The sequence below is a fragment of the Carettochelys insculpta genome, chromosome 1 (genome assembly GCF_033958435.1).
Source record: "Carettochelys insculpta isolate YL-2023 chromosome 1, ASM3395843v1, whole genome shotgun sequence".
Classification (NCBI taxonomy): domain Eukaryota; kingdom Metazoa; phylum Chordata; order Testudines; family Carettochelyidae; genus Carettochelys; species Carettochelys insculpta.
The window spans coordinates 266900356-266914180 of record NC_134137.1 but is presented as its reverse complement, the minus strand read 5'-3'; the positions used below and the strand labels follow the sequence as shown (position 1 = coordinate 266914180).

General features: G+C 43.4%; 1 protein-coding gene across 1 annotated transcript; it reads right to left on the bottom strand.

The window, feature by feature from the left end:
- Positions 1-380: 380 nt before the first annotated feature.
- On the bottom strand, positions 381-13620 carry STMP1 (short transmembrane mitochondrial protein 1). Its single transcript, XM_075006776.1, has 3 exons — positions 13501-13620; positions 5854-5907; positions 381-1065 (listed from the first exon to the last, which is right to left on the bottom strand). The coding sequence occupies exons 1-3, from the start codon at positions 13513-13515 to the stop codon at positions 985-987; spliced, it is 150 nt and encodes a 49-aa protein (XP_074862877.1). The 5' UTR covers positions 13516-13620; the 3' UTR covers positions 381-984.
- Positions 13621-13825: the final 205 nt, after the last annotated feature.

The following is a 13825-nucleotide window of genomic DNA, read 5'->3' as shown; positions in this document are numbered from 1 at the left end:
GCGTATCAGTAAGATGAGCCTATCTACATACTCAAATTATTGTCTAATTGCAAAAGAAAAGCTCTGTAGGCAACGCAGGGCATTGAAGGACTGGTAGGGAACATGCAACACTACACTCAATGAGCTAATGGTGCATTCAAGGGAAGAGACCTGCTAGGGGCTGCAGGGAGAGGATGCATTTAAGCCATCTTTAGAAGATGACTCCAAGATGACTTGTCAATTTCTGATACCTTAAGCTGGCAATGACGAATGTAACCCAAAAAGACCCAGGAAGGGGACAGGAGTGAAAATTACACAGGAGAAGACTAGAACAGAGCCAAGAAAGAGAAAAAACCAAACAAGGTAAAAATGTAGTTTGAAGTCGGTAGCCATTTACATCCTTTTAAGTCAGCCATGGTTTGGCTCGCTTTATGTAAAGAATAAAGATGGCCAACACTAAAGTACTATCAACAGCAGAACTACACAACTTTACAGATAAATTCACTGGACACAGAGAGCTTTCAGTCCATCTCCAGCACAGAACTGAAGCTAGCCATGATTCAGTCCTAAACAGAAGGATTAAAAAGAGCACAATGAAGTAACATAGCTTAGAATAAAAATCATCCTCAGAAGTGACTGCCAGATACATTTAATTTCTTTAGGGGCATTTTAAGAATTAGTATAAAGCATCAGGGTGGGATAATTGTAGGGTTTGCAGTGATCTCCGTCTCAGACTTATAAAAATTGGTAGTAAAATATTAGGAAACAGAGTGAAATCCAAACTCTCTTTTCAATCACATCAGCTCAGAATTAGGTTTCCTGAAACTCTGGATGCTCGTCTCACCGCCCATTCATGCCTGCTCTTCAGCGCAAAGACTGCCAGATTCTGGGAGACTGGAGGTGGAGGAAATCCTCAAAAGCCACATGTCTACTTGGAACTTGTAGCTTGAAGGGGTATTACATCCTTGATGTTTGTATGGAGATAATGCAGACAACATCAGTGTTTTAGGATTTGTCACTGGGAGGTTTCTTCTTGGCTTCCACATCTCTTTTAATATCTTCAAGTTTCTTTGCAAGGTCTGGAATCTATATTTTTTAGAAAAAAAAAGTTAGACAGCAGCAGTAGCTGTTTGGCTGACTAGTGAGGGAATCCAAGAAAGAATGCTTGATATAAAAGTTTAACACTAGCATCGAAGAGCTTGCTTCTAGTACCCACGCCACAAGACTAGCACAGACAGAAAACGGATACTCAGTGCCATGATGGGTGGCAAGGAACAAATGGCTTGCAGATGTTTTGAGCAACCCCTTCTAGCCAACTCAGCAGTGGTACTGATGCGCTCTATATGGACTCTCATTCAGACCTTTTTGAATGGAAGGACAGACTTACTCTAGTAATTTTTCTTTTGTGCTGGGAATAGGAGAAGAGGAAAGATATGAAAAGGAGTTGAATGGGACATTTGGAGGACTTGCCTGCCTATCTCACTGGAAGAAAAATGATTGGTCAAGGAGTAGGTCACAGAAAACACTAACTCAATAATATTAACACATTGATCCAGAAATGCTGACAACGTATAATAAGGATGTCTATGACCTGTGTAATGTAGGATGTCAGAGTGGATGATCGTATTGGTTCCTTCTAGTCTGAGTTAAAAACCTGTAAAGGGGGCTGTGCAAAAGTATTTTTCTGAGATGTCAAAAATATTCCACTCTGTTTTGTGGCCCCCAAAATGTCTGCTACTTTTTCCACTGAAATCTGCAAGCTTTCGAAAAAAAAAAATCAGTCAAAAAAGATTTGTTCTAACAATCAAGTTGAGATGCAAAACTCCAGCATGCTGCCAATTCTTTAATTCAGCACCAATCATGCACAATCTTTTCTTTTTCCCTTCAAAGCCGCAGCTTCTCACATTTACTGATTACATGAAAATCTTAACCTTTTCTTTAAAAAAATATAAATAAATAAAAATCTAGTCCTCATGGTTAGAGAAGTGCTTGAAGAGCAGACCCAACTGGTTTGTAAACTGTCTAATACTAAAGGCAAAAACAACATACCTTGAAGTGCATATTGTAATCATGATTTTAAAGCCAAAATTTCACGACCGGTGGGGGGCTGGGAGGTTCTACACTTGTGACTTTTGAGTGCTAAAGTTAGCCATATGAAAAATGTCAGAGATAGAGATGAGGGGAAGGGTTGTGTGTGTGGTCCAATGCTACACCTCCCCCTTGCAAAACTGAAACTACGACCCCAAAACAGCAAATATTTATACATGTACTTCAGTGTAAGCAAGATCACTGATGTCAATAGGGCTACTGACAGGCCTGAAGATATGCACATGCTTAAGCATTTGTAGGAATGCGGCCAACATGTGGAAAGCAGAATGCCGAAACAGGAATTTTGTTAAAAAAAGTTAGAGCTAAATTACCCTTATATTCCCTTGCAACCTCTGCAGGGGTAAGAGTACTTCTTAAAAACTCCTTGTTTAATTTACTCTTGGGCCTATCCCTAAAATAAATTTTGCACACATGGCACACACTCTTGCAGAGAAAAGGAAACCCTATATTTTAATTCCATCGCCCTGTTTGCATAATTGTGTCTTTTATGATCAACCATGTAGAAAATCATCTTAGACAGTGTAACAATCAAACACTTGCTTCATAATGGGGAATTAGTTTTACACCACCAAGGGAGAACTTTCTATGAGTTAAAAGCAAAAGGTGCCCTCTTGTGGTGACTCTTCAATTGTGCTGCAGGAAAACACTTACACTCTGCTTTCATTACTTATGTATGCTGTATATATGCAGGTGAATTTAGATCTATTCTACAGGTTTTGTAAAAACAAACTTTAACATAACTTAGCCTAATAAAATTTCCCTGATTTAAAAACAAAACCAAACCAATTTACTCTTAAAAGCAATACCATTCCCTTACAGGGTTTGCAACCCAATGACTACAGGATTCTGCTACCGTATGAGAGAAATGAAACTGCCTGGATGCTTTTCATTCTCCAAAATGACTGAAAAGCAAAAGTATATGGAACACAAATGATGAAGAGGAATTAGGATGGGGTTGACAAAGGGATGTGTGTGTTGTAATGCTGAGCAAAGGCAGCCAATGAAACACACTATAATTCATCAAGCTGAGTTAGGCACTCAGGTTCTCTATACAGTGCATGGGAAAAGACAGGTGTCTTAAGGCTGGTCCATGCTTCAGAAATGGACCTAGCCACAATTGCTTAGGGGTATGAAAACATTAACGTGTGAGAGACAAACTGACCTAAGCTCTAGATCATGGAAGAATTTTTCTGTCAACCTAGTTACAAGGTCTCGAAAAGCATAGGTTTACCTCAGCAATGGGAGAGGCTCTTCCATGGCTGTAGTAAGTATCTATACTCAGTGATCTTTCAGCTGTACTCACTGATGTAACGTTTCCAATGCAGACATGCTATTAGACTGTGATCCACTCAAAGGAAAAGGACTCTAGGCAGGCAGCCACCTATACTGGTCAATACAAGATGTGGACAAAGGGAGGTTACTAAGCCCAGCCCTTCTCGATAAGCACCTAAGACCAAGCTATAAGGAGGCAACATCTACTAAACGAACCAGGAATGGAAACCTGCTGCCTGGAGTCAGCTGGCTTAGGGTTCGTCTACACTTGCGGGAAGATCAACCCCATCAGGGTCGATCTTCTGGTGTTCAATTTTGCACGTCTGGTAAAATAGTGTAAAACTGATCTCTCTGGCATCTGCAGTTGACCCCCTGTACTCCTGCCCTCCTGAGGAGTAAGAGAGGTCGATGGGAGAAGTGCTCCGATTGACCTCCCTCAGTGAAGACAGATCTTACAGTTGACTGCAGATAGATTGATTCTAGCTACACAATCACCGTAGCTAGAATTGCATATCTGCAGTCAACCGAAAGGTCTAGTGTAGATGAAGCCTAAGATGCCTAAACCGCTTCTTGAGGGAATGAGTCAGGTGCCTGCTTCATTCCACATGAAATGGCCAGGAGGACAAAATGGTTGTCGTGGATAAATACTTAAACAGTCACCATCACCACTTGTTATTATTATTATTATTAAGCCAAATGGAACAGCTTCACTAGGAAAGATGGAGACAGCTCCATAACAGCAAAACCCAAAAGCCTGCACTTAGGTCACTCAGAAGAAGGAGACTGCTGTTAAATTTTGTACCCCTTTGATGGAGAGGGGGAAAACAAAGCTGTACCTCACACATTCCAAGTGAGCGCAATAAGCACTGGAGTGGTAGCACCACCCCCACTTCCTCCATCAGCTGGATTCAGAATGGGACCCAAGCTGGTAGGCAGTCTTTGAGGACGTCTACACAATCTAGTACCTTAAACAAGTTAAACGTCTGAACAACTATTATCCTCTAGTTTGTGAATCACTCTGGGGCTTAGGTGTCTTTGTGTCTAGGACTCACCTGTCACCACGTTCAGAGGCAGAAATGTAAGTTCCTGAGGTTTTGCAATAAAATATTCCTCTGGCACAATAAGGGTGTGTCTACATGGGCACAAATCTTTGAAATAGCCACGCTAATGGCCATTTCGAAGATTACTAATGAGCTGCTGAACTGAATATTCAGCACCTCATTAGCATTAGGACGCTTCCGGCCACAGTGCTTCCAAAGCCCCACTTTCGAAAGCGTGCGGCTCGGTACGGCTACACGGGGGTCCTTTCGAAAAGGACCTCCGTGTAGCCGTGCCGAGCCGCGCTTTCGAAAGCGCCGCTGCCGGAAGTGTCCTAATGCTAATGAGGCGCTCAATATTCAATTTAGCGTCTCATTAGTAATCTTCGAAATATGGCTATTTCGAAGATTTGTGCCTGTGTAGACACAGCTTAAGAGTTTAAGTGACTGCAGAATTCAGCAGGAGTTCTGTGCATTGTAACGGAGCCAATACTGGAATTTAGTTGCTTAAATCTGAGGTTTAGGAACCTACACATCTTTGTGGATATCACCCTCGGATACCTTTAATTTTAAGGCAACATTAGTTACACGTCAGGAATGTTTTAAATATATGATTTCTAATTGGATAGTAAGTTTTTAATTTTAGATTGAATAAATCCTCAAGCATGCAAGTAGCTCTACTGATGCTACTGAAGTTTGGATGCTCAGTCCCAAGGTTTTTGCTCCAAATTCTTGGAAGACAAAATCCCCCTCAAATAATATCCAGAAAAACCTCAACTCTGAGGAGAAAAGGAAGAGTTCAGGCATACACAAAATGGAACTCAACTGGTTGAGCCCTCCTAAAGCACTCCTGACAGCTCCACTTTCATTGTTCATAGACGAGAAAAAATAAAGTCACTGCAAAACTTTCATGCATAAAACAAGTAGAACCACATGACAGCTAATGTAGCCTATAGGGCAGGGCACTAAACTAGAAATTAAGAAAGCTGGTTCTAATCCTTGCTGTGACATTGATGACCTGTATGAACTTGGGCAAGTCTTTTCACTCTTCTGGGCTCTCTGTTTCTTCAGTTTAAACTATAAGCTCTTCTTTAGGACAGAGACTGTATTGATCTTGATCTGTTTGTGCAACATCTGTGTAACAGGGTACAAATCTCAAGTGGGAATTCTAAGCATTCCTGTAATACAAATAAATGATGGACACTTCCAGGTATGGCCAAACTGGTTGTCCGTGTCCATGGGGCACCATACAGGGTTTTCTTTTTCCTGCTTTATTCTGATTGGCTGGTCATTGTTACTGTAGTTATATGCCAGCATTTCTCTTCCCTCTTGGCCAGCCTTGTTGTTTATTTTAGCTCAGCTATTTGGGGAAGGAACCCTGAGAAGAGTTTCCACTCTTGCAAGTAAAACAGGTAGGAACACTTCTGTAAAAGTAAAACTACTACTTTATACTTACATCATAATTCTGAGCCAGATACATCCCAACCACATTGCCGAGAGCAAAACCAAGCTTAAGAGAAAAAAAGAAAAAGAAAAGATGAATGACAAGGAGTTTAACCTTTCCCCCCCTCCCCACTAGCACAGAATGTATGAACAGAGGACAGTCGAGAAGGCTGAAGAATGGTGGTGGTAATAGGGAAATCATGAACACTTATGAAACTGTTTTAATTTTGGAAGCTTCAAAAAGGGAGTTATTCTCCCAAATCGTTTTCTGAAATCTTGTTTTCATTGAGAGAATGCAGATGGTATTGGTGGGGAGGGTGGAAACAAATAACTATTTCAAAAAAAGGTTTTGGCAAAAACATTGATTAAAAACACGATAAAACTTTGCAACAAACAGAATCATTTAAAATACAAAAAGATTTTTCATGCACAAAACTTAATGCAGTTCTTCTCATAAGATGTTTTATATTTCTCTCCATGAAGCTCTCTCTCTCCCTTCCATAATCTACGCATTGCTGCCTCACTTTCCTTCCATACGAACATCATGTCCAAAATATGAGACTTTTCGCTCACAGGTCCAAGAAATCTTTGGTGCAGACCTTTGTCTTTTGTTCCATAAAGTTCTTTGAACTCCCATTACCATATAAAAATAGTGAGTGCATTAAAACCTGAGGCATAAAATGGCACAGGGAAGCCTGTTTGTTCAATATTCGGACAGCTCTTAGCACAAGGAGTGTCCTGGTCTAGGACTGAGGCTCACAGGAGCTATCGCAATAGAAATACTTACAACAACAGATGCTGAGGGGTGGTGGGAGGGGAGAAGAATCACAGGACACAGACAAAGGAAGCATGTTACAAAACACATGGGATCAGCCAGGGATGATCAAACTTTTTACTTCAGGCCCTGCCTTTGGTCCCTGCAACTAGCAGCCCCCACCACCATCTAATGTAATCCAAACCAATGGACATTTTGGTTATGTTCATATGAAAGCAAAACACTTCCAGCATGTGAAAGAAAGTAAGTCTGCAGAATGTTAAAACTCTATTAATTGGTATACAACTGTGAATGCACACACACAAAAACAGAGAGGAAGCCGTGCTAGTCTATACACTATCAAAACAAAAAGCAGTCAGGTAGCACTTTAAAGACTAGCAAAACAGTTTATTAGGTGAGCTTTCGTGGGACAGACCCACTTCTTCAGACCAAAACAGAAACACATTTCAACATTTTAATGAGATGGATGAGCCTGAGACCCAGCAACCAAACATGCTGTGCCCCCATTATGAAATTTCATGTCCCTCCCACTTTCCCCATGAGAGTGGTTGCCCCCACTTTGCACACCCCTGGGATAAGGCATTGTAAGGAAACAGTGCATCAGATTTCTGGGCTGTCCTAGTTATGTGACTTAGCAAAGACTGTAAATGTAGGTCCCAGGCTTGGGACAGCAGTTGCTGGGTGCTAAAGAAACAGGTCACGTCAGGGCATGAGGTTTAAAGTAAGAGGAAAGGAACTGGAGTGCCTACTCCTGTCACTTGCAGACTGAGGAGAAACCTCAGGTCTCAACCACAAGAAAAAGAAAAAAATCCTTAGCTTCCTCAGAAAAATACATCCAGATTTTCCAAAGTGCTTAGCACCCAGCGCTTGCAAGTAAAATGGTGGTCCTTATAATCATTAAATTTCACATCAAGCTTGCTTGATGCACAAATCCTACTAAGATTTTTCTGACTATCAATATTGCAAATTTAGCCTTATTTCTGAAAATCTATACACTGCTTTTTATTAACACTAATCAAAACCTAGCTAGAAATGATATTTTGTTCTGGTCTGCTTTGGGCATTGAATACAACTCACTATTCCAGCAGCATAAACACAGCACGTCACTGGTTGGGGGCCGGGGGGCCGGGACCTTGAATGCATCTTATTAGGAAGCTATGGCCATTAACAGAACTGACTGCACATTTTTCACAGGCTGATGCAATCATTAACTAAATGTCTGAACTGTAAGGGAACCAGAACACATAAATTATATTTACTTTATTTTTAAAGCTTCGGGCTTTTTGGCTTTGTTAATGTAATGGTCTCTGTGTGTATTAGATATAAAACCTATATAACAACTGTAACTTAATGAAGCTTTTTAATTGGATATTATTAATGCATGCCACACTGAGATAAAAAGAATCTTAAATCCTGCTTAATGCTGAAAGTCAATCAAGCAGAGGGGCCTTTCCTATATCTTGGCAGTGTGCATAAACTCATCAAAAAGGTCAAGCCGAACTCCTGAGACTCTTTGCAAAAATGAGCTTTTACTGCTAGTCACTGAGGTAACCCTTCAGTCTATCCCCAACAAAGCAGTTCTACAAGCTCTCTTGATTTCTTCTAAAAGAGGACAAACTCACCTTCATTCTCCTGTTATTAGCCTAAAAAGATTTTCAGAGTCCAAAGCTGGGAGCAGTACATTATCATGCAATCAGCCTTATTGTGTAGTGTAATACACAACACCCACATCAAACACAAGAACATAAGTCATATCCCATTAGTTGAAGTCCGAACTCAACACACACCATGCATGTTTAATCCAGATTTGATGTGCTATTTCCTCCCTTACTAGGGTTTCAAAAATGCCACTTAATTAAGATGGGTAAAGTCTCACAGTTTAATCTTTATCATTTTTGACAACTAAAAACACTGCCAATTAATGGGCACATGCCAATTAAGGACAATAAGAACTAATGGGAGTTTAAGGGGCTTCCAACAGACACCCAACATGCTAAGATACATGTTAAATGTAAAACAAGCAATTAATTAACTCTGAAAGGCAAAAAACACAGTTTGTAAGATCATCCCTTTATCTCCCTGCTGCAGCTCTGGCTAGAGTGAAGGAGAGACAGACACTATTTCTATCCACAGAAAAGGAGAGGCAGGAACCCAGATTTAATATGCCCTTCCCCTTCCCTTTCACCAGCTTTCAGACACTAATCAGAACGTCTTAATTAAACTGATTTTTATCAGACATTTGCAATACAAAGGCTTCAAGCAGCACTTGGGCTTAGAAACCCAATAATTCCAAAAATCTGCTGAGCGTATTACTACTATTGCCCACTGTTTTCACTGGAACAAACAGAAATAAATGGTCCATTCTGGAGAAATATGTATGCATTTACAACTTTTTTTAATCTTGTGTTGGAGTAGGGGTAGGATACAGAGGCTTATTTTTAACAAACACCCAAAAGCTAAAGTGATTTAGAAAAGGATTTCTGCTAAGATTATCAACACACAGCTAGCTATTTCAAATCTGGTAACTTAAAAATATTTTGAAAAAGATCAAGCCTGAAGTTTTAATTTTCTAATAAATATGCAATGTATTATTAGGACTTACAGGCACCAAGTCTGAACATAGTTAAAAAGCAAGAGAGAGAATTAGATTAGCCACACCTATGAGAAATGAGAAACTGCTGCTCCTGTGCTCGGTTATTGGCATGGAGCATGCTGTTCTTTCTAGGTTATTTACTTTTAATAGGTGCCAGTTATTAGAGGTATTAGGATCAGTTAAGGATTTAATTAGAATTGGAAATAAATCTTGTGGTTCAGCATCTGGCATTAGACATCTGCCAGAGTTTGCAGACACACACAGAAAAAAATAAGTTTGACTAGCTGAAAATTCTTTAATGAGGCAAAACAGCAATATTAACACATACTTAGGATCAGTAACAGAGAGAAAGCCCTGCTAGTCTATACACTATCAAAACAAAAAAAACAGTCAAGTAGCCCTTATTTTGTTAGTCTTTAAAGTGCTGCTTGACTGCTTTTTTTGTTTTGATACTTAGGATCAACGTTCCCTGTAAGCTGAGTGTTTGGAAGGCCACCCACAAGAGATTCAAATGCCACCCAGATGATTAGCAGAGTGCCCAGAGCATGTGTTTCCATGGGTGGTGCACCTCTGTGCATGTAACAAAATTTATTCAACACAGGATGGAAAAAAATGATGAGAAAATGGCTTAGGATGGGTTTCAGAGAAGCAGCCATGTGCGTCTATTTCAGCAAAAACAACAAGGAGTCCAGTGGTACCTTAGAGACTAACAATTTTATTATGACATAAGCTTTTGTAAGTTGGAGCAAAAGCACCCTCTAAATTTTCCATCCATGTGCAGAATGAATTTTGTTATATGCACCCAGGCACATGCAGATGTGCACTACCAGAAGAAACATGTTGTGGGCACTCTGCTAATCAGCTGGGTGGCATGTGAATCTCTCCTGGGTGGCCTTCCACACACCCAGCTCACAGGCAACACTGGTTGCAACTTACTTCATCGGATGCATGAAGTGAAAGAAACAGGTGGTAGGGGTGTACACCTGGGAATGTTACATCAGAGCTAATTCAATGAGAGTGGATGTGACCCACTTCTAACTGTGATAAGGTGAGAATACTTAAAGGGGAACGTTACTTACTGTAATGAGACGGTTATCCCCAGATTCTATTCAGACCTATTCTGATGGTAGGTATGGGCAATAATTTGAGATGGAAGAGAGGGACATGCTGGCTACGTTTACACTAGTGAGCTTTTTTTTTTAAAAAGCTGGCTCTCTTTTGAAAAATCCCACCAAGCGTCTGTGCACAAAATGTGTTCTTCTGATTTAATATCAAAAGAACGCTGCACTTTTTCTGGTGTCTCTCTTCCTCTCCCAGGTAAGGAAGAGCATCTTTTTTCCAAAATATTTTTGGGAAAAAAGGTTTGTAGATGCCCCGGGGGCCCTTTCTTCGAAAGGACACTTCTCATGGTACTCGGTTTTTCGATCCCCGGCCCTTTCTTTTGAAAGAGCAGGGGCTGTGTGTCCAATCTCTATAAAAAGAGCAGATCAAGTGGACGTGCTCTTTTGAAAGAAGTTTTTTTTCGGAAGAGACCTTCCAGAAGAACTTCTTTCAAAGAATCACTGCGGTGTAGACATAGCCTCTGAGATTCTAGTAAGTGGTCACTGGTCACCCTTTCTACAATGTTAATGGGTGTGTGTGTGTATGGGATGGAGGTTGGAGTCTGGGAGGGAATCTATAAGCAGGGAGGGGGTTTTGACCTTGCACAGGGGCAAAGAAGGGGGCACAGAGGGTTGGGTGCAGGAGGGGGTTATGACCTGGGGCACGAGGTTGCGATGCAGGAGGGAATGGGGTGACAGGTTCAGGCTCTGGCCAGGAGGCACTTATCACAGGAGACTCCCACTCAGCAGTCCCGTGGGACCCTTGGGCAGGCTCCCTAGCTGCCATGGCACCACACACCACTCTAAGGGGCCTGCTGTGTGTCACTGACAGTGCTCCCATGAGGGGGAAGAGGGATAGCAGATCTCCATGTGCTGCATGCATCTGCAAGCACTTCTCCTGCATTCCAGTTGGCCAGTTTGTAGCCAATGGGAACTGTGAAGGACCGAAGTGTAGAACCCCCCTTCCTCAAAGGGGGGCATTGCACAGTCACACACGTGCTTGTTCCCACAGCCAGCCGCCTTGAGTGGAATGTGGGACCGCAGCAGACAAGGAGCCTGTCAATGTAACTCTTCACTGTGGAGCAGCACTTAGCTTCCAGACTGCCTAAGATCTCACCTACACCCTAAAAAGTAGATCAGCCTAGCTGCATCACTCAGGGATGCAAAAAAATTCCACACAGTGCATCGTAAGTAGGTTGATCAACCCACCACTTTGCATGCAGATATGTCTACAGAAGAATTCTTCCCTTGACCTAGCTACTGCCTGTGGCAGAGGTGGATTGAACACTATGGGTGCATCTACACTAGGCACTAACTTCGAAGTTAAGTTAGGCACTGCTTCGAAGTAGCCTGCCGAGAGTCTACATGCATTTTTCCTTACTTCAAAGTTAACTTCGAAGTAGGGAGCTCAAGTTCAAAGTCCTTCCTCCATTCCCGGAAATGGAGTAGTGCCCTACTTCGAAGCTGAAATTCAAGCTCGGGTGCGTGTAGATGCTCATCTTAGAAATCTGTTTCTTTGAAGTTGTACTTCAAAGTTATTTGTGTAGTGTAGACACAGACTACATGAGAGGAAAACTACAACAACATCTACATTATGGCACCACAGCACTATAGCTAGCTCTACAGTGAGTCAATTTTGCAAATGGGAATTTCACGCAAAGTTCCTCATGTGTTGGTGTTAACCACCTGATTCGCTGCGAGATTGTGATAACTTTCACACATTGCTCAGCACCTCACACCAACAGACTTCAAAGGAACTAAATGGGGTGAAAGGGCATCACTGTCTGACCGTAAAATAATTCTTTTTGCACGTGTGTATAACATTTACTGGGGAGCAAAAACCCACTTGATATAGTTAATAATACTTAACAGGTGGCACAGAACAGAACTGGCATATCCAATTCCGAGGCAGTCCACCTGACAGGCAGCTGAGAGTTAGACAGATGAACTGGCAGGAAATTAAACAGGCTCAGCTCAGCTTAATGCAGAGTAAAATAACCTCAGATGTGCTGCCAGACATCTTAATGCCACAAAGGAGTGCAGCACTGGTGGGGACTCAGCAGCCTTAGAGTTATATTGCAGTTTCGTTATGGCCACTCAAGAGACCCAACTTGAGTGCAGATAACTTGAATTAGTTTTCCAATGAGGACATATCCCAAGTCTTAATGACAGGACTGAAATGCCAGAGCAATTTGATCTCCATGGCTTGGAAGCAGGGACACCCTTAGAAGTGTACCTACGCTAACGTACAAGGGGTTAAAAACCACCACTAATCATTCAGCTAATATATTTTGATGACCAAGTTTAGGACAGAAGCCCAACAAGAAACTTAGAGAACTTCAGGCCTAGTTGTATAGTAGACCCCCAACTTACGCAAAGGTTGTGTTCTCTGCAACCTTGCATTAACTGAATTTTCAGGTAACTTGGGGAGTTACCCTTGAGTGGCAGGAAGCTGGGAACCAGGTGGCAGCCTAGTTCCCCTCTGCTGGCAGGGCCCAGAAAACTGACCAGGGAAGTTCTGGTCAGTTTCCCAGGTTCCACCAACAGAGAGGAGCCAGGAACCAGGCTACTGCCTGGTTCCCAGCTCCCTGCCACTCTCAAGGACTGGGAAACTGCTCCTGTCAGGAGCAGCAGCCAAAAGTAAGGCCTGACTCTAGGCTTCCACCCCTGGGGTAGCATCTCCATTCCGCTCAGGGATGGCAGTGGTGTTAACCCAAGACAGGCACAATTTGGTGGTGCGTATCTCGGGGGTTTGCTGCATTTTAACTGGCTGATCCCTTTTACAACCTTGGCTTCATCTCCCCCAGCTAGCCCGTTAAGCAAATACAACCTGCCCTGCCTCAAGGGTGACAACGCGCTAGTTAACCCTGACAGGCTCTTTATCCTAGTCCAGCCCGACCCTCAAAGAAAGGTCATGGACAGGACTTGCAAACAAGGCCCCAGGCCGATCGATGCCCCGCCTCTGGGGGCTGCCCTCGGAAACTCACGGTACCAAGTCAGGCGTGCACTTCCCTGGGCCCGACAGCCAGCCCCCGTGCAGCCACGGCCGGATGACCAGAGCTGGGCAGGGGGCGGCTGGGCGAAGGAGGGGCTCCCCTTTCCGGGCCCGGAGGTGCCTCCTGCTGCGGGAGGCGCTGCGCGGCGAGTCCCAGTGAGCGGAGGTCAGACCCCGGGGGGGCTGCGGACACTCACCAGGAACTGGAACATAGCGTCGGCGGGCTGCTGCGGGCGGGGGAGTCTGCACCTCCCCGGCCAGCCGCGGCTTCTCTTCCGGGTCCCCGCCGGGGTCTGACGGACTGCCGAGGGGGCCTATCGTCTCTTGGCCTGCACGCCCGGCCGCCTTCCCCGCCCCCTGGGCTGCCTCCAATGAGCCGCGCGGGCTGCCTGCCAGCCGTGGGGGGATTGCAGCGGCCTCGCCCACGCCCCGATCTCTCGCCAGAGCCGCCGCGGCCCGGCCCCGCTGGGACAAGTGCCCCAAGCTCCGCCTGCTGCTGCGAGAGCTGCCGCAGAAGAGGGG

Bases quoted from the DNA above. Each gene is read 5' to 3' on its own strand.
- STMP1 (XM_075006776.1), bottom strand. The intron at 1,066-5,853 runs GTAAGTATAAAG...TAAAAAATATAG, and splicing joins ATCTGGCTCAGAATTATGAT to ATTCCAGACCTTGCAAAGAA.